The sequence below is a fragment of the Micropterus salmoides genome, unplaced genomic scaffold (assembly GCF_014851395.1).
Source record: "Micropterus salmoides isolate LMB-PRFRI ecotype aquatic unplaced genomic scaffold, ASM1485139v1 Ms_hic_scaffold_7, whole genome shotgun sequence".
Lineage (NCBI taxonomy): Eukaryota > Metazoa > Chordata > Actinopteri > Centrarchiformes > Centrarchidae > Micropterus > Micropterus salmoides.
The window spans coordinates 18,148,506-18,170,128 of record NW_024044459.1 but is presented as its reverse complement, the minus strand read 5'-3'; the positions used below and the strand labels follow the sequence as shown (position 1 = coordinate 18,170,128).

General features: G+C 39.6%; 1 protein-coding gene across 2 annotated transcripts in view; it reads left to right on the top strand.

Moving 5' to 3' along the window:
* kcnip3b (Kv channel interacting protein 3b, calsenilin) overlaps positions 1-21,623 on the top strand; it is a 51,997-nt gene that overhangs the window by 3,972 nt on the left and 26,402 nt on the right. For both annotated transcript variants that reach the window (XM_038704727.1, XM_038704726.1), the window contains exon 2: positions 14,867-15,041. In XM_038704727.1, the coding sequence (XP_038560655.1) occupies positions 14,867-15,041 (175 nt within the window). The remainder of the gene's footprint in view (positions 1-14,866; positions 15,042-21,623) is intronic.

Here is a 21,623-nt window from a genome sequence, read left to right as displayed (position 1 = left end):
TTTTAAGGATAAGTTCAGCTTCCTTCAGCTTGCGTCATGTCTGCGGGCTGCAGCTGGATCTGCTTGATGTTTTGACCTCATCCCTCTACAGATTATCGCTCTACAGTAACGTCACCTCACTTCCTCCTTTGCTCCCGTTGTAATTACCACAGACAATCGAGGCCACTTGAACGTAAACACATGCATTTTGGGGCACCAACTGGTCATGTTTACTTGGGTGGACAGGCTCATATTATCAATTTAGTTGGTTATGGATTTGTTTCTAGCATAGATAGTAAAAGATGATGTATTCTGTTGTTTATTTATCAATTACTGAACACAATCTGTAATTGAAATGTTGTGAGAACCGTCCCACAGTTGCACTCACTGTGACTTTAACACTTACAGAACGAGTTTCTTTCCACGTCAATCAAAGCAGTCATACACAGTCAGCCTGCACAGATCAGTGACCCTATATGAGACAGGCTGACACACGCACACACACACACACAACACACACACATACACACACACACACACACACACAAACACACACACAACCACATACACATACACACACACACACAAACACACACACAACCACATACACATACACACACACACACACACACACACACACACACACACACACACACACACACACACACACACACACACACACACACACACACACACAGAGTCCATTGTGCTGCACCTGATATAGTGTCTGAGGGACCCACCTGTTCAATAGGTGGTGTGATTGGTAGATTTAAATAATTGAACAGGTCTGGTAACTGTATCCTTTAAAGTGGGAACAGGGATGGGCACCACACACTCCTGATCCAACTTCAGCAGCAAACACTAACTAAAATGCTGAAAAAAATATTGTTTCGTGAAATCTTAATTTTATCTCACTGTAGTTTTAATTCTTCCAGGATCTGGGCTTTATGAAAAGGACATATTTATCATTATAAATTAGCTTTCATGCGATAAATTGGTCCAAATGGAGAATTTCTTTTTCTTCAGCATAATCGCACAAGTTAGCGTGCAGAAACACACACAAAGCCACACACAGCCAACATGACTGTACCGAGGGAGGCATAGTGTTCGACCTACAGGGGGGGAAAGCAGTCAGGTGAAAAGCTGCTGTAAAATATAAATCAGTGATTAATTAATGTCATGATGTTCATAGATGGTATCTGTATTATCTGTCAACGCACGTGTGTGTGTGTGTGTGTGTGTGTGTGAGTGTGAGGAGGAGGAGCTGATAATTGTAACATGGCTCCTCTATTGCTGGAAGCCTCCCCAGAGTATTAATTCTTTCTCCACATGAAGGCTCATACATCAAATATAATACTCTTTCTCTCGCTCTCAGTCACGCACACACATACGAACAGCATGCAGTCCATATGGATGTGCCATCTTCCCACAGACACACTGATTCACACTGACAGCCATACTGAGAGGCTCAAGCAGTCAGGACACAAATAGTATCAGATTTCGACCATCAGCCTGCTTGCATATTTTCTTCAGGCGTCATGTAATGAGCCGCACTATGCACAAACATATCAAAATAATTGTAAATATGTAATGCCGATATTTTCTATTAACTCTCAGTAAATGTTACAGTTCTGCTGGCAAATATTTGGAGCAAATTGAATAACAGAAGAGGGCACATTTCATGTTCATCAGTCTGGCTGTCTAACTACCATTGAGCATCTGTGAAGCAGTTTTTCTGTTATCGAGCAACATGGCTTGTTTTTTGTTTTCCAAAAAGATGTGTGTTTTTGCTTCAGCTTCCCTGTTTGTTTTCTGTGTTCTTTCCTTGCAGAATCGTTTTCTGTTGATTAAGACTAATTACATTACAAGAAAAACACGTATTACAAAAGGTCCAGAACGCGCAGTATTTCCTTGTGTAACGGTTGTTAAGTTAAACAGAGAAAGAAAATTAAATAGAAACTGATTTACCACTGCTAATAGTTTGGTTAGGGTTAGTCATCAAAAATGATTTGGTTGATCAGGTGTTGGTCAGGTGAAGGTGAGGGAAATGTTACTGTCATGGTTTAAAGAAAAACAACGTTGAAATTAAAGGAGGGAAGTCACACTTTTTTAACCATCCATGTACGCAGACCTCCTACCTACGAGCTTATGTGGCTCTAAAATAACATAACACTACTTCCATTTGGTGGAGAGAAGGTCAGGTCGCTCAGGTCCTATCTGTTTGACAACACCTGAAGTTGCTCAACGTCCTCCTGGATCCACCTGTTTATATCTGTTTACAATCATTTTTACATCATGATTGTCCATACAGTAATTTTATTATGTTGGTCTATTCTGTACATACAACATCTATTACATGTTTGTCTGTCCTGGGAGAGGGATCCCTTCTCTTCCTGAGGTTTCTGTGAAGGTTCTCAGTCATCCAGGTCATAGTTATCCAAAGAAGGTTAAAGTCAAGGGCAGCTGGACTTTGTTGAAGATACTAGAAGACATTTCATCCCTCTTCCAAGAGGCTTCTACAGTTCTGACTGACTGGTAGGGAAACTCAGCTATTTAACCTCAGTGGGATTGTTTGCATCGTCGATACACCTGGTAGGTTAGTGTTCCTGGCTGTTGTAACGACAGTCGTTATGGTTGTTAGAACCACCCGAGGTCTGAACGACCATTATTGGCATCTTCACCTGAGGCCAAGAGGTAAAGTTTCTTAAGTTTCCTGGGAAGTGATGAAAGGACAGCATTGTAAGTGGGGTGATAAGTGGTGGCGTAGACCTCCTCTTCTGTTCAGTGACGGCTTCTCACACCGGGTGTAAATGGCTTCCTTGACACCTCTTTCAAATAGCTGAGTTTCCCTACCAGTCATTTCAGAACTGAAGAAGCCCAGTTGCCCTTGAATCGAGGGTCAGAGGACAGAGGTTGTCGCATGCCATTACAACTTGTTCTCACTCCAACTCGTCACATATGGACCCTTGGTCAAGACCCTTGGTACACTGAGTACCTCTTTAGCGCTGTTTTTGCATGTGCAGGGCTGCGCGTTCAAGTTAGCAATAATGAATACATCTGACTTTTAAAATAAAACACGTTGGTTTAATATTGTGAAATGCTCACAGTTTGGTTAGGTTTAGAAAAAGATCATTTGAGAAGTTTGTTACATAAGTTAAGTTAGTTGCGAAAGTGTTGTGTTTAAAAGAATCAACATTGACTTTTTGTTTCACACAGGAAAAGAACTCCTGAGTTAATGTCTGGTCTTTTTTATACTAGGCCTACTTGTAGAGTTCTAAAGGGGTACCAGGTGCGTTAAAAAGTAACACCAAAAGGTTTTAATCAAGCGTCCACATGTGATGACTTGGGAGTGAGAACGGGTTATAGTTTGTAAAGCCTTTTGAGGCAAATTTGTGATTTGTGATATTGGGCTGTATGAATTAAAGATCAGTCAGTTCAGCAAACCATGCATGAGTTTGGCGGCCCCGTGGCAGCTGCTTAGTTAGCTTATAGGAAGGGCCGACTCTAGTAGGGAGGAAGGTGGTCGGGATGAATTGTGAGCAAACAAGGGTTGGGACTTTCTTGACACTTTCCGTCTTGAAATATACAAAAAACACAATTTTATGTAACCTTAACCAAGTGCTGCGAATAGCTAAACATCAACATCAACAGTAAAAACACGACTTATGCTTTATTTCATAGGAGTGGATTTTGTGAAGAACCTAAATCAAATACATTGTCAGTGTTATAGATTTTCCCAGTACAGATGTTGTGCAGCATTCATTAAAAACATTTCCTACTTACGTTGTTAAAAAATTTAATTAATTAAACGTTATGTTTCCTTACAAACAAGTCTGTTGTTGCAAATCGGTAGTACATAAACGTAACGTCTGGCAGAAAGGGTTGTAAGTCTCCCATGATGTTGTGATTTGAAAACAGAAATGAACAAAATTGAAGCAGCACGATGTAACCTGACTGAATGTCTAGTATGGATTAAGCTTCAAAACTTCTAAAGCCTACGTTTTCCATAATGCAGCCTTCTTTATGTTAGACTGTCACTGGTAGCCGCCCACATCTGTCAAACTCTACTCCTAGTTTCTAACACCATTTTATAACTCTAGGTATCACTTCATCCCAGCTTACTTTGGAACAAATCTCTCCCGTGTTGTTTGTGAACACATATGCCCAACAAAATGAGCTTACTCCCAGTGAATTTGTGTCGTTCTCATGCTGTTTCACGCCTGCATGGCAGCGATTTGAGACCATCTCACCCATAGCTCGGCTCCTTTGCAGGAAATCCCCGGTGGTAGGATTTATGTGCGAGTGGTTTTTATCAAGTATTTACTGGATCTCTGCCTTTGTGCTGTCAGTCCTTGTCACCGCTCTCCTCCTCCTGCCTGCCCGCCTCATTTCTCTACATATGCAAGCACACATGGGCTCACACACAAAAACACACACTCTGTCTTTCTCACACTCACAGAGGCTGTCCATCCCCCTTATGTTTAGATACCAGTTGGTGTTTCTGCTTCACCCAGAGGTAGCATGCTGACAGGTGCAGAGGGTCAGGTGCTGGTGAGACAGAGAAGGAGTGACTGACTTTGAAATAAATTGGAAGGAATGAGGAGGTGAGGAGATCGGACGACAGCTTTGTGACGACATCTAGGGTGAAAAAAACGATAAAAATGATCATAATATGAACGACTGAATAAATTAGTGATTAAGTTAGGTTTTTGAACTGAAATGTAGATCAATATGATCTCCTCAGAGTTTTATGAGGGAGTGTTGAACAAAAATTTGTATTGAAAGAGAAAGTAGTGCAGGAAGGAATTAACCTTTTGAAATGTTTTTTTTTCTAGTAACTAGCTAATAATGCAGTTAGTCCGGTAGTACTGAAACGTAGCCACTTACTTCGGCTATGCATGTCATGATTTCTGTCCTTGCACAGCACGTATGCATTTACAACGACAGTGGCAGATTTAAAGCTTAAAATATTTTGTAATTGTAATTGTTGAATCAGTGTGTCTTTGGTCTCAGACAGGGGGTACAAAAGCAGCTTCTCATTTCTAGCCGCTGACTGTTTCATTTTGCTGGCTGAAATACAACTGTGGCTAGCAGGTTTATTAGTTAGCTAAGCTAATGTTACCTTCATGAGTTGGTTGATAGCGCTGTTTCCAAATGAGTTTTTAATATTTCCATCTGACTTGTTTTAAAAAGAAAACATCTTGTAAATGGTGTAAAGTTGATCCATATAGAGTACATGAAAATAAAGAAACATTGTATTTCTGTGCAAGCTAAAGCTTGGTAGAAGTCCATTTAGTATGATAAAGAAGAAGATCAACATAAGTTACTGTTTGGCTGCTTATTAACTCACATACATACATATTTTCACACAGTATGTTTTCAATTTTGGTAAGGATCCCTTCAGAGATAGACCTTTTTTTTTTTAAAGAGTAAGATCCTTTTTGTTTAACCAGAAACACTCATTATATCGTTCTATTAAAAGCCACCAGACTCCCTTGACGAAAACACAAATTTTACCCCGGAGCACTCTGAAGTTGATTCACACAGAGCTATGCCTCGTTATTCGACAGTCAATGTTTGGGTGGCGGTTTATCAAACAATCAATTCTGCACTTAATATAACCCAGGTTTGTTGGGTTTGTTGGGATGCCACTTCTGAGTGTTGTTTTCTACTTCTGCATGCAGTATCACTGAGCTGCAGAGTGGGTACGTGGGTGGTTGTTGTATGTGTGACAGATGTAAAGGGATGTGTATTTGTGTATGTGTGTGCATTTAGGTCTCTGTGTATTTATAGTCTGTTCGCTTGTGTCAGCTTGTCTCTGCTCTGAATGCTCATCTACAGATGTGTTGTGGATACGTCTGTGTGGTCTCAGATAGGTTTGCATGGTTATTTTTGTATTTCTACACTTCAGATGTCCTCACAGGGATAGAATATAAAACTCGAGTAGCGCAGCTGCATAAACATCAGCTAATTTATGACAAAACTGTAAACTCTGTGACAAGTTATGGAAGTTAGTGATGTTCCCTTTTCTGAATTTCTCTCCAAAAAGCGAGGCTATTGCTTGTCTAAATTACTTCTAATATTGGCTGGTTTTCAAGTTTGGATCCGGTTCCAAGTAACTAAAATACCCTGATCCATTAAGATTCAAAACATTCATGTCAATCTTTGAGTTTTAGTTGTTAAGTATTACGTTTTGTGCACCTTTTGTTACTTACAATTGTGGGATTCAAAAGGATTCGATTCAGTAATCAGACAATGAATTCAAGATTCTATTCAAAAATAATCATTAATGTGTCTACAAACTATATTATTATTATTATTATTATTATATATTAATTTATACCAGATCAGGACAGCAAGACACAATATTTCATGTAAGCAGCAGTTTTTGTTATTGACATTTTTGAGACATTGTCTGTGAGCCACAGTTTTACGAGAAGCAACACAACTTTCAGTAACGTGAACCTGTTAACATCACGTTACTGTGAAAGGTCAGGAGATCGAATCATCTGTTATAATAACGCCGATTGGATTGTCATTGTATGATGTTTAATTAGAACAGACAACTTTTCAATGATAATTTCCAAACATTCTCATATGCTCAATAACAACATAAATGGTGATATTGTGGTGACAAGTGGCCAAAACTAAAAAAGAAAAACCTGATTACTTTAAAAAATAGAAAATAAAATAATATACAGTGGGTACGGAAAGTATTCAGACCCCTTTAAATTTTTCACTCTTTGTTTCATTGCAGCCATTTTCCAAAAATCAAAAAAGTTCATTTTATTTCTCAGTAATGTACACTCAGCACCCCATCTTGACAGAAAAAAACAGAAATATAGAAATTTTTGCAAATCTTTGCAAATTTATTAAAAAAGAAAAACTGAAATATTACATGGTCATAAGTATTCAGACCCTTTGCCGTGACACTCATATTTAACTCAGGTGCTGTCTATTTCTTCTGATCATCCTTGAGATGGTTCTACACCTTCATTTGAGTCCAGCTGTGTTTGATTATACATTTTTGATGTACATGTGAGCTGGGATGTTATAGCAGAACATGTGAGAGAGCGAGATGCTGTTCATCTGCTAGAATGTTAATCACATGACTTATTAATGGAAACTCCCATCACTGATATGACACTACAACACTACAGCTCTCTCTCTTGCTCTCTATTCCCTTTCCGTCCCTCTTCGTCATTCTTCTCTAACTCCATCAATGTCTTTTCTGTCACAATGAGAGGATCCGTGCTGCTCAACTCAATAAAGCCACACTAACCAATATTTATATTAACAATGGATCAAATGGCTGTGTGTTTCACTCGTAGTGATGAACCCACAGAGAATGATCTTGTGACTCTGCAGTTCATCTCAGCTCTACTGAGCTTTTTAGTGTCTTTCAGCTCATTGTTTTGATGTATGGGGTTTTGATTACTGTTTTAAGTCACTCTTACCGCTCTTATCAACATTAAACAGCAGACTGACACATAGTTATATTCTCTGTTGTAATACTTACATGCAATGTTCTCTGTTTTAATACTTGGGTTACTCAGATAAGGATTTTTAATCCATTCTACCTCATCACTACCAGCACTTATTATTATTATTATTACACTATTTTTTCATTCCTGCTACTTATCATTAAACTTCTGTTAAATACTGGATAATACTGTAAATATCCACATTTAGTACTTTATATTCTTAGATCTTTATGCTTTCTTATACGGTATTCTCTACTTACTAACTTCTACTATTTCTACTCCTTTAATGCCTTTATGTGCAAGTGAGTAAATATCTGTAACAAAGAATGTCCCATTGGGGATCAGTATAATATTGTGATTCTGATTGACGACTAGCTGGTAAACATAGTGGAGCATTTAGCAACTAAAGGGCCCAAAAAAAGGATCTAATAGAAAGTCAATATTAGAGTTACATTCACCAGGTGGACAAAAACAGGACTAAATTCCGCAAATGCTGATCTATGTTAGCTGGATGTGTAAATTGTTAGTTGTTTCATAGATATGCTCAATAACAACTTTAAATGGTGATATTGTAGTGACAAGTGGCCAAAACTAAAAAAAAGCCCTGCTTACTTTAAAAAATAGAAAATAAAATAATATATATGATAAGATATAGTTTCACATTTGATTGGAGTAGTAAGAAAAGGGATCAAATCAAAAAGAGGAGTTAGATTTTGAAGGTGTTCAGTGCAGTTTCATGTGTTTTTCTGCTGGTTTCCCTCAAGCTCTGACATATTTCTGCTTCCATGCCAATATCAGCTTTTCCCCCAAGGTAAATATTGAATTTTGATTTGGTCTGATAGTGTGTTGAACCCCCTCGTATTTGAGTTTTATTTTAGTAAAAATGATGCAGGAAGTGTTGCTGTGTTTCTACCTCTTGTTGTTGGCAGAAGTTTTTTTTCCGCTGAGTTTCCATATTTGCCTGTGTCCACCATTGACTGTATAAAATAAATGAATGTAGCCAATGTGACATATGTGGACTTTACTTTTGAAGCCTCAAGTTTGGCATTTTTTTTGAGCAGAAGTGACCATATTCGTACAAGAGGGTGGAGCTAGCTTGATTAATTAGTAGGGTGCATCCATAATTCATGTTAAATGTGATATTAATTAGGCCAATTTTGGCTAGAGAAAAACAGGATTGAAACTAAATGTACTTAAAGGTTCAGTGTGTCTGTATGTCTGAGGATCTATCAACAGAAATGCAATATAAGATCCATAACTATGTTTTCAGTGATGTATAAAGACCTTATATAATATAACGTTATGTTTTTATTACCTTAGAATGAGACATTTATATCTCCATAACCCCGGGTCCCCCCTTCCATGGAAGTCACCATGTTGCATTGTCATGTTTCTACAGTAGCTGAAAACAGACAAACAGTGCGCGTTTCGTCACTACGTTCTTCTTCTTGTTCTACTTCTGGTAGAATTCAGGCAGTGTAGACACTCACCACTATGTTGAATATGTATGTTAGAAGAAGAAGATGATGTAATAATATCCAGCAGGCGTCGACAAATAAGTTTTGCATCAGAGCAATTTTTTCAACCATTAGATGCTAGATGAAAACATAAAAATTATTTATATTATATATTTATTATATTTAAAGCTAGTGCTATGGTGGTCAGTTAGCTCAGCTGGTAAAGTGTAGGACTTTCACCTAGAATGTTGTGTGTTTGATCCTACTTTGGGACAATTTTTCCCCCCTCTCTTCAACAAATTGATTCTGCAGCGACTGTTTCTCACATTACAGCATGTGCTGCAGTGTTTCGGTGTTTGATCCGCATCCACCAATCTACGGACGCTATTTAATTTCCCCAGTATCTCCAGGCAAAGGACATTTAGGGGAATCACAATTTCTGACGGCTCTTTCAGAGGTGTGTCAGACTCTTTTAATGTATTTCAGAATTTTTCAAAGCAAAACAAATGAAGGATTGAAGCAAAAAACGCTGTCATGACTGAGATCTATTTCAGCACCGCAATGAACGTATTTTTTAATTTTTATAAAATATAGTATATATAGCAGTTTTGTCAAGGGTCCATAATCACAGACAGAACGAATGTGTTTCCCTTGTCAATGTTTGTATTAACTTTATTTAATGTGTGATTTATAATGGACTGTGGTGTAGAAACAGTGACAGTGTTTCACACTCTTCGCTTACATTGCTTGTGTTATCTGTCAGTGGCCAAGTCACAATAACATATGGTTTTACTGAATAATTAAGTAAATATAATGTAATTTGTTAATATATCTACTTAAAGAAACCTAATTTATTGACTGGCTACTCTCTGCTGTCTCAGAAGAGACACTTTTTGTGCTGTGTTAGCCACAGTAGCTGTCCTACACTTTGAAAGTGTAGGGGGCAGTGGTAGACCGGACTGATGGTTGCAATTCGGAACCTCAGCTCTAGATGCCACTAAATCTCACACACTGAACCTTTGATGGAAAAAATGTGCAGCCATGCCATGAAGCTACCCTGCTTTATTGTCTGTTTTCTTATATATGAGACTATAATTTAGAAAATGAACATCCAGCTGTATTGAATAAGATTTTAAACTAGGAATTAAGAACATGAACTCATTAGGAAAGTGTTTACTGAGGGAATAAATCAAGGGAGAAGTAGGCCCATTTTGTCATTAGGTGCTTTTGACTTAATGCGGTGCTGCGCGGAGCTGACTTAACGTGATGCATGCTGGACTTAAAACAACGCATGCTGGTTAGAAATTGTGTCCGACTTTCGCTGGCGCTGCAAAACATCACCGTGTCACATGACATGAAAACCTCACGGGAGCAAGGCGTCTGCAGGCGCCGAGTCCGGCAGCCGCAGTTGCTTTTCCCCGACTGCACCAAGTTGGAACCACACTATTGCCTGGTCTCGCAAATTCCGCGAGATCAGTCATTGATCTCAGCTCACAGTAAGCTGCTGCAGGTAGAATATGTCGGACTTCTCGAACGCACCTATTGACTCCAGTGAAATCAGACTTATTCTTGCAACCAGTAGAGTCGCCCCCTGCTGGCTGAAAGAATCCAGATTTTAAGGATCATCTGCATTGGTAGTGACCTGGCTGTGATCACTCAAAGTTTCCATCCACTTTTTCACGTTTTCAATTTGTACATAAAAACTCTAGAGTGGAAATTTAAATAAACTGCTCTGTGGGAAAGTTGGTGTATAGAAAATGGGACTAAGTGTAATGGAAACAGATTCAGGAAATAAATCATGATATGAATGACATAAATGTCCACTAAAGCTTCTGCTCCACCGAAGATGTAGATAAAACATCAGATCTGTGTGGAGCAATGAAGAGGCCATAACCTTCCTTAAATTAATACATGAAACAAACACAAATGCGTGATATTATGACTGGAGCATTAGCATCCCCTACTGCTTATTACCTTGCAATATTCTCAATATTGAATAAATTAGCATTTCCTTTCGATTCTCTGTGAATTCAGTAACGTTTTTTGTTACAATTGGGTGTCCTCCTCAGTTTCTGGTCACTCACCAGGCCTAGAGAAGCTGCCACTCACTAGTTGCTGTTCAGTGCCAAAAAGCATAAATGTTTTTGTAGTATATGCCCCGAGGTTGATGTACTTATTTTTCTATAACTATATTTTAATTGGTCCAGATTCTCTCTCTGTCGGTACAGTGTTACAGTGAGAAGACTTCATGTAATGAGGCCAGAGTTTACGCTTCATGTAAACCAACATTCATTCAATCACCAACACGGCGACTGATATTCAATCATTCATGGCAGAGCACAGCTATGTGCACTGCGTCGCTGTTCTGTGTTTGCTTATATGAAGATGTGTCTGAGTATTATGGGTATATGCTCTGCCTTATAGGATGGGTGTGTGTTTGTGTATCTGTGTGTGAGGATGTTGTGCAGACATTAAAAGCTACCCCAGGACAGAGCTAACTGAAGCGTTAAGAAGGAACGTAAGATGCTAGTTAAAACTCTGTGTGTGTGCCCATGATTGTGATTATGCCTGCGGGTCCAGTGGTCCGTAAATAAACAGCTAATGTAGCACTGCATTTTCTTGTGTTTACACTGCGTCTGTCTGCATCTGTTTGTCTCGCGGCCTCCTCTTTCCAATTTGTGACTTCCACTAAAAAGTCACATTGAAAACAATTCCTTTCTTCTAATTCACTTTTCCGGAGAAACAAATCACTGCTGAGCTCACTCGCCGCATTTTCTCATATTACTCCTCGCTTCTGCGCCACGGTTGATCTGTGAATAAATAGATGTCAGGATGAATGGAATAGTTTCCGTCATCTCTTTCTATTTACAGTGTGTCGTCGTGTCACGAGCCAGTTCGACTGTGTGTTTGTCTGAGGATGTATCTATGCAAATGTTCACTCCTCTCTGTGTACATTTCTCTTCCTCCTTTCCCGCCCTTTCCTCTCTCATCTTTTGCTCTTTTTATCCATCTGTTCATGTGGAAGATGCACAGAAATAGCCTGTGGGAAATGTATTCCCCAGCAAAGTGCTTTCATATCTCCATCACCTCTATCTTTCCCTCCTCCATCCCTCCGTCCTCTGGCTGTCCTTCTCTCTTCTTCTCAGATCGGCCAGTATTCATTATGCTAATTGACTTCAGTTCTTCCAGGAACATAAGCAGAGCTTGTTCTCCTCACATCTTTTTCTTTTGCTCTCTCACTACCTTAAAGTAAGGGATTTGCCTGGTCAGACTCCCATGGGATCAAATAGCCGTTCAAAATCCTCTGTTTGTGTGTGCTCCCTTCTCCCTCCCTTTCTCTCCCTCTGTCATCCTTTGCTTTCCTCTCCTCTCCACAGAGTAAACAGAGCTACTGTTTGTTCTATGTTCACCTCTTTCATCTTCTTTCCCACACTTGCTCCAGTGTACACACATGTGTGTGTGTGTGTGTGTGTGTGTGTGCGCACTTTAGGAGCAGCTTAATAAAGCTCCTGAAGAGTTTAAGAAAAGACATTCTCATTAAATCATATCACATCAGATAAAATCAGTGTTTGGCCGCAAAATATACTGAAACGATACCAAGATGTGAAGGTAAGAAAATGAAAAATATATTAGTATAAAAACACTTCAATGTCAAGTTTATCTGATCAAAGAGGATAAACGCTGAATGTTAATCAGTTGGAGGGGATTGCATAGTTAGGAGTTATGAAGATAAATTGGAGCTGAAGATGAAAAAATGAACAGAAAGAGGCTTTTAATTCATCTGGTATTAAGCCTGAAGAGGAGATATTTCAAAATGAGATAGAGCTTCACTCAGAAATACTAAAGTAACCTCACCTCTACCCTGATTTCTTAGAAAGCTGATGTCAAGGTTTAAGTCTTTTGGCTGCTCATTTTCACTCATCACAGATCCGAACATTTGTAGATGAAATGAAAATCAACTCTCGTCAAACCTCAATTATTCTTTTTCCTAGTATTCTCTGGCTACAGTATTTGCAGCCAAGCTGCTCTAATCCATCCTTATTAAAACACTTTCAAGACCATATGGTGAGTGAAGCTACATCATGGTGGTGTTGGCTAATAAAACATCTTGTGTGGGGTGCACATTCAAAGGGATCCAACAGTCATTCTGACATTTAATTACTCTGGCAATTAATTAGTGATATATGGATGGGTGAGATTTTTATATACCTGAATATCAAGACATTAAGAAAATATTACAATGTCAGTCAATCACATCACTATAAGTAAATTAGTAAAACCAAATCCTCATTATTCTTACATAAGTTAAAGCCTCCATAATGTTTCTACCTGGTACACCTTTAGGGTTTACTAAATACTGTATAAGGGATGTCACAGTGAAGTAATTTCCCCTGCAGCGCGGTACATGGTGGTATTTCCGTTTTTGTTTTGTTTTTGCAAATTACTTCATTTATAATAAATGAAGTACTTTGGTGCAGTAATGTGTAGTTGCAGTGTATGTTTGTGGATTTAACGTCACTGCCCAGTGAGCCACTACCTGCAGCTTTATCGACTGAGCAAGCTGGGTGCTAACGTTAGTCAAAGTTAAACAACGTTGCCAAGCAAATTTATTCCCACAGCCATATCGTTACCTTCAGGGCATGTCTATCAAGTCATTTACATACCGCAGAAACACGCACACACACCCATCATTTAGTTTCCTTCAATTGAGGCTTATCGTTCACACGATTTCTTTCTTGACTGTCAATATCAATATTATCAATATTACGTTACAACATTACAAGATCCAACATCGCCCAGCCTGCAAGCCACATTAGCCACGCAGTATGCTAATGGCAAGTTAGCTAACCTTCAAAATAAACAGTAAAACACACACAACATAAAATGTACAGCTATCAAGTTTGAAGATGGGCCACAGACAGCCCATTGCTCATCCATCCTTGTGCTTGAACTGTTACCATTACAGCCCTCCCCTTGTTTTTTGTATAGATTTTTTTAAAGCACTGATTTATTCATTTGTAAAACAAGAAGGTATGAAATTTAAATTAGCAATAGCTCAAATAGCTACACGTAATGTATTCTTTCAGCTCATTGTTTTGGTTTAGTCTTCCTGGTCAAAAAAATAACAAAAACATCCCAAACAAATAGGCCAACAATACTTGCCAACCTTGAGACCTCTAAAACAGGGGGTGGTGGCCGCAGTGGGGGGCGTAAGCTCTCTTCTGCATCACATGCATGCTAGTTGTCTGGGTAGAAAGAGTAGAGAAAGAGATGTAGTGCTCACACAGGTTGTACAGTGCCAGAAACAGTAATGAATGCAATGAAAAGGACACAATGTTATGAACTCTGGGAAGAATGAGTGGGCAGTGAAAAACATAATTGTCCCAGGAAAATCGGGACGGTTGGCAAGTATGCAAATAAGATTAGTGAAAGTTATTTTAACTTACACAGGTTGTCTATGAAGATTCTCAGTCATCCAGGTCATAGTTATCCAACGAAGGTTGCCCTTCATTTTAACCTTCGTTGGATAACTTACACAGGTTGTTTTTCAATTTTCTCTCCTAACCGTGATGGGCCTAAACAGAGGAGTGTCTGTCTGATTATATAACAACAGGTTCTGACTGATTATTGCACTAAAATACGTAATAAGCATTCACAAAGTGAAGCTTCAGGAGACAGTAGTTTTGGACACAAAGTTTCCAAAACTCAGATAAGAAAGAAACCCATAAAACACGACAGATCTACTGACTTGAACTCTTTTTGAACCTTTTTTGAAGTGATCCTGAAACACCTCCAGATCAGAAGCTGATCGTATTTTCCAGGCACGCAGATAATCTCCTGCCTAATTTAAAGATCTCAGCCTGGTTTGTTTAATTTCCATAACACCTTAAACGCTGTCTCTCTCTCTCTCTCCCTCCTATTCCCCAATTCTTCCCCTCCCTCCAGGCAGATGGCAAGGTGGTCGATGGCAGCCTGCTGGGAGATGCCAACGGCGTCGAGCCTGCACCAGGCAGAGTTAAGGATTCTGGGAAGTGGCAGAAACCGCGGTTCTCTCGGAAAGCTCTGATGAAGTGCTGCCTGGTCAAATGGATCATCGCCAGCACGCAGCCACAGGACAAAGGTGAGAGAGTGGGGGAAAGACAGAGCTCGAGTGAGTGTGATGCGTTGGTGAGGCTCGCAATGTGATGAATGCACAACAAGTGTGACTAACAGTGTTTGAATTGATTGCTGAATTGACTGGCTGTACGTCTCCTGGCCTCCTGAGGTCCCTGTGGGCACAACTCACTCATTGTGCCAGGCAGATGACCTCAGGGTCAAGTACCCTGAGATCACTTAGTTGCACACACTCATTCATCAAATGTCTCTACACAGCCTCGACCCACCATTACTAATCCCTACACAGACCTGAAATACTCTGATACTCTTCCTCTTCTATGGTTTTTAAGTGCCTCTGACCATTTCTGCCTCTCAAGAACACACATATACATGCACACACTAAAAGACTCATTAGGACTTCCTGGATGTTTTCCCTACCTTCCTAGATCTAGTATGTTGCTTTTACTGGGCTCCGGTCGTGGTTAGTCTCAGTGCTCCACCCAGTGGTCCAGCTGTGATCATGCACACTTAATCTTTTGCCTGCAGAGAGAATGAAAGCATTCAGTCTGTCTGCTGTAGAGCTGCAACGATTAGTCAATTATTCGATTAGTCGGTCAAAAGAAAAGTAATCCACAAATATTTTGATAATCGATTAATCATTAATTTTTTAAGCAAAAAGTGAAATTTGCTGGTTTCATCTTTTTAAATTGAGGAATTGCTGCAATTCTTTGTCTTTTATGATAGTAAATGAAGAGTCTATGGGTTTTGGATCGTTGTTTGGACCAAAGAAGCAATTTGAAGACGTCACTTTGGGCTCTGGAAAATTGTGATGAGCATTTTTCACAATTTCTTGATGATTAGTCGATTAATCGTGAAAATAGTCGGGAGATTAGTCGATAATGAAAATAATCGTTAGTTGCAGCTCTAGTCTGCTGAGCTCTTAGGGTTGTTACATGCTGGTGTGTTGTAGTTTAATCCACATAATTCATTCACCAACTCTTATGTCAGCCTCTTCACATGTTTTTACTGCTGTGTTATCACTTTCCTTTCAAAACGTAAGTCTGGGAGTTTGGTGGTAAAGCACTGTTAATAAATAATAATAATAATAATAATAATGATAATAAAAGCCAACGTTAATAGTTTTAGTTATAGTGTTAGCATTGTTTGAAATCACAAGGAGCAAGAAATATGTTAAGTACGGTATTCTCTAATTTGTCAGTCTGTGAAACTATCAGGTTTCCTTCTCTTTCCCTCCAGTCCTTACCCCTCCCTTCATGACCTCCTTCCGTACCTCGTCATTTCCTGCCCTGCCTCTTCTTTTCCTTCACTGACTCCTTGTTTCCTTCCCTACTTTTCCATGTTCTTCTCCGCCCCATTTCCCTCTTTACCTATATTTCTCCTTCTCTACTTCCTCGTGTCCTGTTCCCTTATTCACTTATCTCCTTTTCCTTATTTCCTCCCTTATTTATCCCTCTCCCTTCCCTGCCTCTTGCTTTCCTTCATACCTACTGTCCTTGTTGCCTTGCCCTACTTATTCCTGTTGATGTATGCCTCGTCTCATGTCCTTCCCTACCTACTTGTCTCCTGCACTACTGTTTTGCTATTTATACTTTCGCCCTCCTCTGCTTTTCCTTCACTACTTCCTTGTTTTCTTCCCTATTTTGTCCTGTCCCTTCCTGCCTTCTCTTTTCTTTCTTTGCACACTTATCTCATTCCCTACTTCTGCCTTTTATCCCTAGCTCCCTCTTTCTGTATTCTCCTCCCAAACTCCTTGAAGCTTATTTTGTGTTGAGAAAAAAACAAAAACAGTTTCAACGGTTTGAATAAAGGCCCCATTAATTAAAAAACAAACATTAACACAGGCTCCAGAAAGATTTAATTAAACCAAATGAGGGATGTGTGTGATTGTGAGCTGCCTTTAAGGTCTGAGGCCAGCTCAGCCTCATGTACCATGTAATGGTACTCTAGCAGGTCACTGAAATGTGAGAGCTAGATCCAGTCGTATAAGACCTGACCTTGTGGCTTATCATGCACACACACACACACACACACACACACACACTTTGCATCAGATAGGTGTCTCCTCGCCTCTTCCTCCCTTGGCTCGAGCAGCAGCACTTCACTAAGTGCTGCCATGTTTTTCCTCACAGATTCACAAGGAAACTTTGCACTTTGGCGGCCCTATGTGGCAACAAGAAACTGTTTAAATATTTGAAAGTTCAAATGGAAACGCTGTTGCAAGCTGTCTGATAAAACATCTTTAGACTTTAAACAGATGGAGATGCAGATCCGGCGTTGCTGGAGAAGGTGTCCCTGTATACCTTAATAACATGTTATCAGTGTTTGTGGGGTTGGGAGGCTCTTCTTAGCTGCACATGTAGTTTTAACTTTCCCTGATGCACATTAACAATGCACTGTAGCACTGTTGCTCTATTACTGTCCCTGGCTTTTACTCTGTTTTTATCAGCTTTGTATCTTCATTTATGTAACTAATCATGGCCATGACTGTGCTTTGATTGTGATTGTTGTGTTTGTCTTATCTGTCCACGCAATTAGATTTGAAACAGGAGCACGGTGCGTAAAGAACAGCACAGCAGAGAAAGAGAAGCAGGGCTGTGATGGGATCTGTTTCATCTGAGGGATGCCAAGGGAAGAGAGATTCATTGCTGGTGGGCAAGCCCTCACCTCTGTAATGGCCAGCAGCTAAAAATAGCAGCACAAAGATGGAGATGCATATCAGAGAGAGGTGGGGGTGGGTGGTGGTGGTGGTGTCAAAGTGGTTCCTGTGGTTTAGTTTAGTCGTGAAGAGGTCGAGACAGGAGCAGGGATGAGCAGGATAACTGGTTGACAGACTGCTGAACATGAAGCAGAGTGTTTGTGGAAAATAAAAATGGGCAGAGGATTCTGTTGTTAACAGAAGGAGAAACTGAGAGTGAGGAGGCTGTGTCTGCTGGTCATAATCGACCAATCAGTTATTTCTCCAATAAATCGATTAATCATATCCAAAGCTGAAGCTACTGGCAATGAGATGTTCTGTCCTCGATGTTGTGTCTGGCGTTTAATGAATTAAGGGTTTTACGTTCTTCAAATACATACAAATTACCCATCATGTTGAGTCAGTATCTTAAATTTTGCATTTTCTGCTTTTATTGCACAGTGAGGGTAGAGTGATCAAAGGAAATAATGAAAGAGAAAGAGAGGGGATGACAAGCAACAGAGTTCCACAGTAAGACTCGAACTTCATGGTCGACGCACAAACGCCCCGGGACATCAAAGCACTGCAAATGTGACTGTGGAGGAAAAAAGGGAAAGATTTTTTAATTCCTCCACTGAATTAACTTCCTGGCAGTGCGGAAAAGCTTCAAAACAGCACTTAAACTGTCATTTAGAGAGATAAAATGTTCACATGTTGGGCTTGATCTCTTTTAGTCATTTTTTTTGCATTTGTATTCCAGTTACTTTACTGACTTGCAGCACGTGGTGTTCGGGTTCGGAAGGCGTGTGCTTTGTAGTCAGCCTATAAAGCTGATTTTGGTTACTGTGACATTAAATATATTAACCAACCTCACGTGTTGCACTGGTCTATAAAGTGTCACAAATGCCCAACACTATTTTTCACAGCCCAAGGTGACATCTTCAAATTGATTGCTGTGCCCACAGATATTCAATATACAGTGAAATACAAAGTAAAAGAAAGAAGAGTAACCAGTAAATGTTAATTATGTTTGCTTAACTTAAGCAATTAACTAATTATTATATTATTATAGTAATTGTTATAATAATTGTTTTAGCACTAATTAATGATTTCCCTTCCAAACCCAGAAATATAAACGGCAAACATACAGTCCCACTCCTGGACTATCTGTTCTAGAGAGGCATGGTGACTTTTTTTTCATTTGATAGTAAGAAACTACACTCAAAGTTTAATCTCTGAATTAAACGTAACTCCCACACATTGGAAGAAGAGTCAGATAACGAGGCCATATCGTGGCGAGATATGAATGTGTGTAATATGAAAAGGGTAATATGACTCGAATTAGATAAGAGAGACAAAGGACGGAGGTGCAGTGAGATGTGGTTTCTTCCCTGAACAGTCAAATATTTCAGCTTCTGTCGGTCAGAGAACGTGAGCTGAACTTCAGAGGGCGTGTCCCGTGTCCCGGTGACCATGCAGCACTGTGGCCTAATGAAGGCTGAAACAGGAGGAGTGTTAACGGGTGTCAGTGTTGTGTGTTGTGGTTTGTCAGGGTCGGTCATTTAAAACGGCTTCAGGACAGACCGGACCTAACATCGGACGATTCAGTTCACCTATACTCTGAGGCGACAAGGGTAGAGGAGAGAAACAAGTGAAAGAGGAGAGAAGAAGAACAGGAGGGGGAGGAAGGAGGAGGGAGTGATCACCTGTAAGCAAACTGGGACACTGTGTTTAAAAAGAAGCTTTCAAGTGTTATCTAAAGGGAAACAGGCAACATCAGACCGAGGAAACATCCTCTGGGAGAGTATTTACTTTTACGTTTCTTTAGTGTGCGCTTTCAAATTTGTCCTACTCAGTGACTGAACACAAGCGTCTTTTTTCTTTTGGCTAATGTTTTGGATGAAGCCTCTCTTTGTTTTTTGTTGTGGGGTGTTTTCGACTGGTTTTGTCTTCTGAGACCCCCATATTTTCTCTTTGCTGCCGGTGGTTCAGGTGGTCAAAGTTTAGAGGATGAATGCATGCACGGCAGAGTGTGAAAAAGAGATCTCCAAGCTGCTGCGCTGCTTCTTTGGCTTCATCACTGGGACACTAGTCAAAGGTACTCGCTCTTTTTTTCTGCTTCTTTAAAACCAAAGTTAAATTGCTGTCAATGATAGAAACTGTATATTTTCCTGTGCCCACAGACTAACACGTCAGTAGAGGTTCCTGTTGTTTACAGTTTCAAGAAAATCAGATTTTTTTGCTGGTATCTGTAACAACATGCTCTTTCATTCAGTATTTATTCAGTGGTGTAAAGTAACTACTGAGGTACATTTCCTCAAGTACTTGTACTTCACATAATTATTTCCATTTTATGCTACTTCTTCTTCTACTCCATTATATTTCAGAGGGAAATATTGTACTCTTCTTCTTTTGTGGTGTCACATTTAAGATGTGTATGAGTTGCTGGCAGTTACACCAAAGAGAAATTTACACTCAAACCTCTCATATGGTTTTATTATTTCATAATAAAAGTCCCAAAGAGGTAAACTTATCCAATATTTAACAGAAAAACAAAAGATTTGATCATCTCACGACCCCTCAGATTTATCCTGTGACCCTTTGGAGGGGCCCCGAGCCCTAGGTTGGGAATCACTTCTACCTAAATTACCTAACTGTATAGAAAGTAATGAAAATTTATTTATTTATAAGTCACACAGGCCAAGTACTAGTACTGTTGATACTTTAAGTACATGCAGCTGATACATTTTACTTTAGTACACTTTTAAAAGTAGGACTTTTACTTGCAATGGAGTATTTTTACATTGTAGTATTGGTACTTTTAAGTAAAGGCTTTGAGTGCCACCACTGTATTGAATACAGGTGTATTGAAGGAGTTATGTAAATTCTCACGTGTGTGTGACTGAAGCTTAATTCATTTGTCGAGTGTGGAATTGTTTGACCCAGTGGGAGACCTGAGTGTGGTGATACACGTTGGGCTTGTTTTTATTCATGTAGCCACATTGTGATTAAGACTTTTTAAGTTTTGTACATTAAGGAACCAGTGTATCTTGACTTTCTTTTATGGCTTCAGATTCAGAAAGTGCTTCCTCATCAAATGTATTTGTTTTGTTTTGTTCTTGTCTTTAAGTAAAGAAAATGTCAAGTGTCACTGAAGTAAACTTTTTGAGCATTTTGTCTGATCAGTGGCACCTTTTCCACATAAAGATTGTTATTTTTATTACTGTCCTGTTCATGTTTTTTACCCGTCTGTCCTTCTTCGCTTAGTCTGTATGTCCTTCCGTTCATCATTGATTAGCTGTAAGTCTAGCCTCCTCCTTCTGCGTCCTTTCATCCAATTCACATCATCAAACCACCAGCGGCTGAATCAGCACTCAGTATCCCTCTCTCTTCAACCCCAATCAGTCCTCTCTTCACTTTCTTTTTTTTTTTTTTTTTTTAAGTTGATCACCAGTCCCATTCTGTCTGTTATTCCCTGCTGTTTCCTCTGTCCCAGATTCTCCTAAGGTTTGTGCAGACAGGGCAGGTTGCAGTGTTTACACATCCTCTTTAGAGAAGCAACAGGAGACAGGACTTGATGATGAATGCCTTCTGTGGAGGAAAAAAGACCCTCTTTTGCCTCCAGCTTTGCTTAGCGTCTCCTCATCTTCTTGACATTTCCCAGTTGGATTGTTCATAATGTAGTACTGCTCAGGTAGGAGTTTTTGTCTCCACTGATCCACCACCTAAACCTAATTCTACCTTCACCGTACGATGAAGGAAGGGAGGAGAAAGAGAGAGATATTTTGGTGTTGGATAAAGAGAAATTAGATTAATAAAGCAACAACCAGGGCAAAAGGAGAGGAGAAAAAACTAGCTTTGATTAAGAAGTCCCTGTTTTAATTACACAGCTAAGGTTGGCTTTGAACCTGC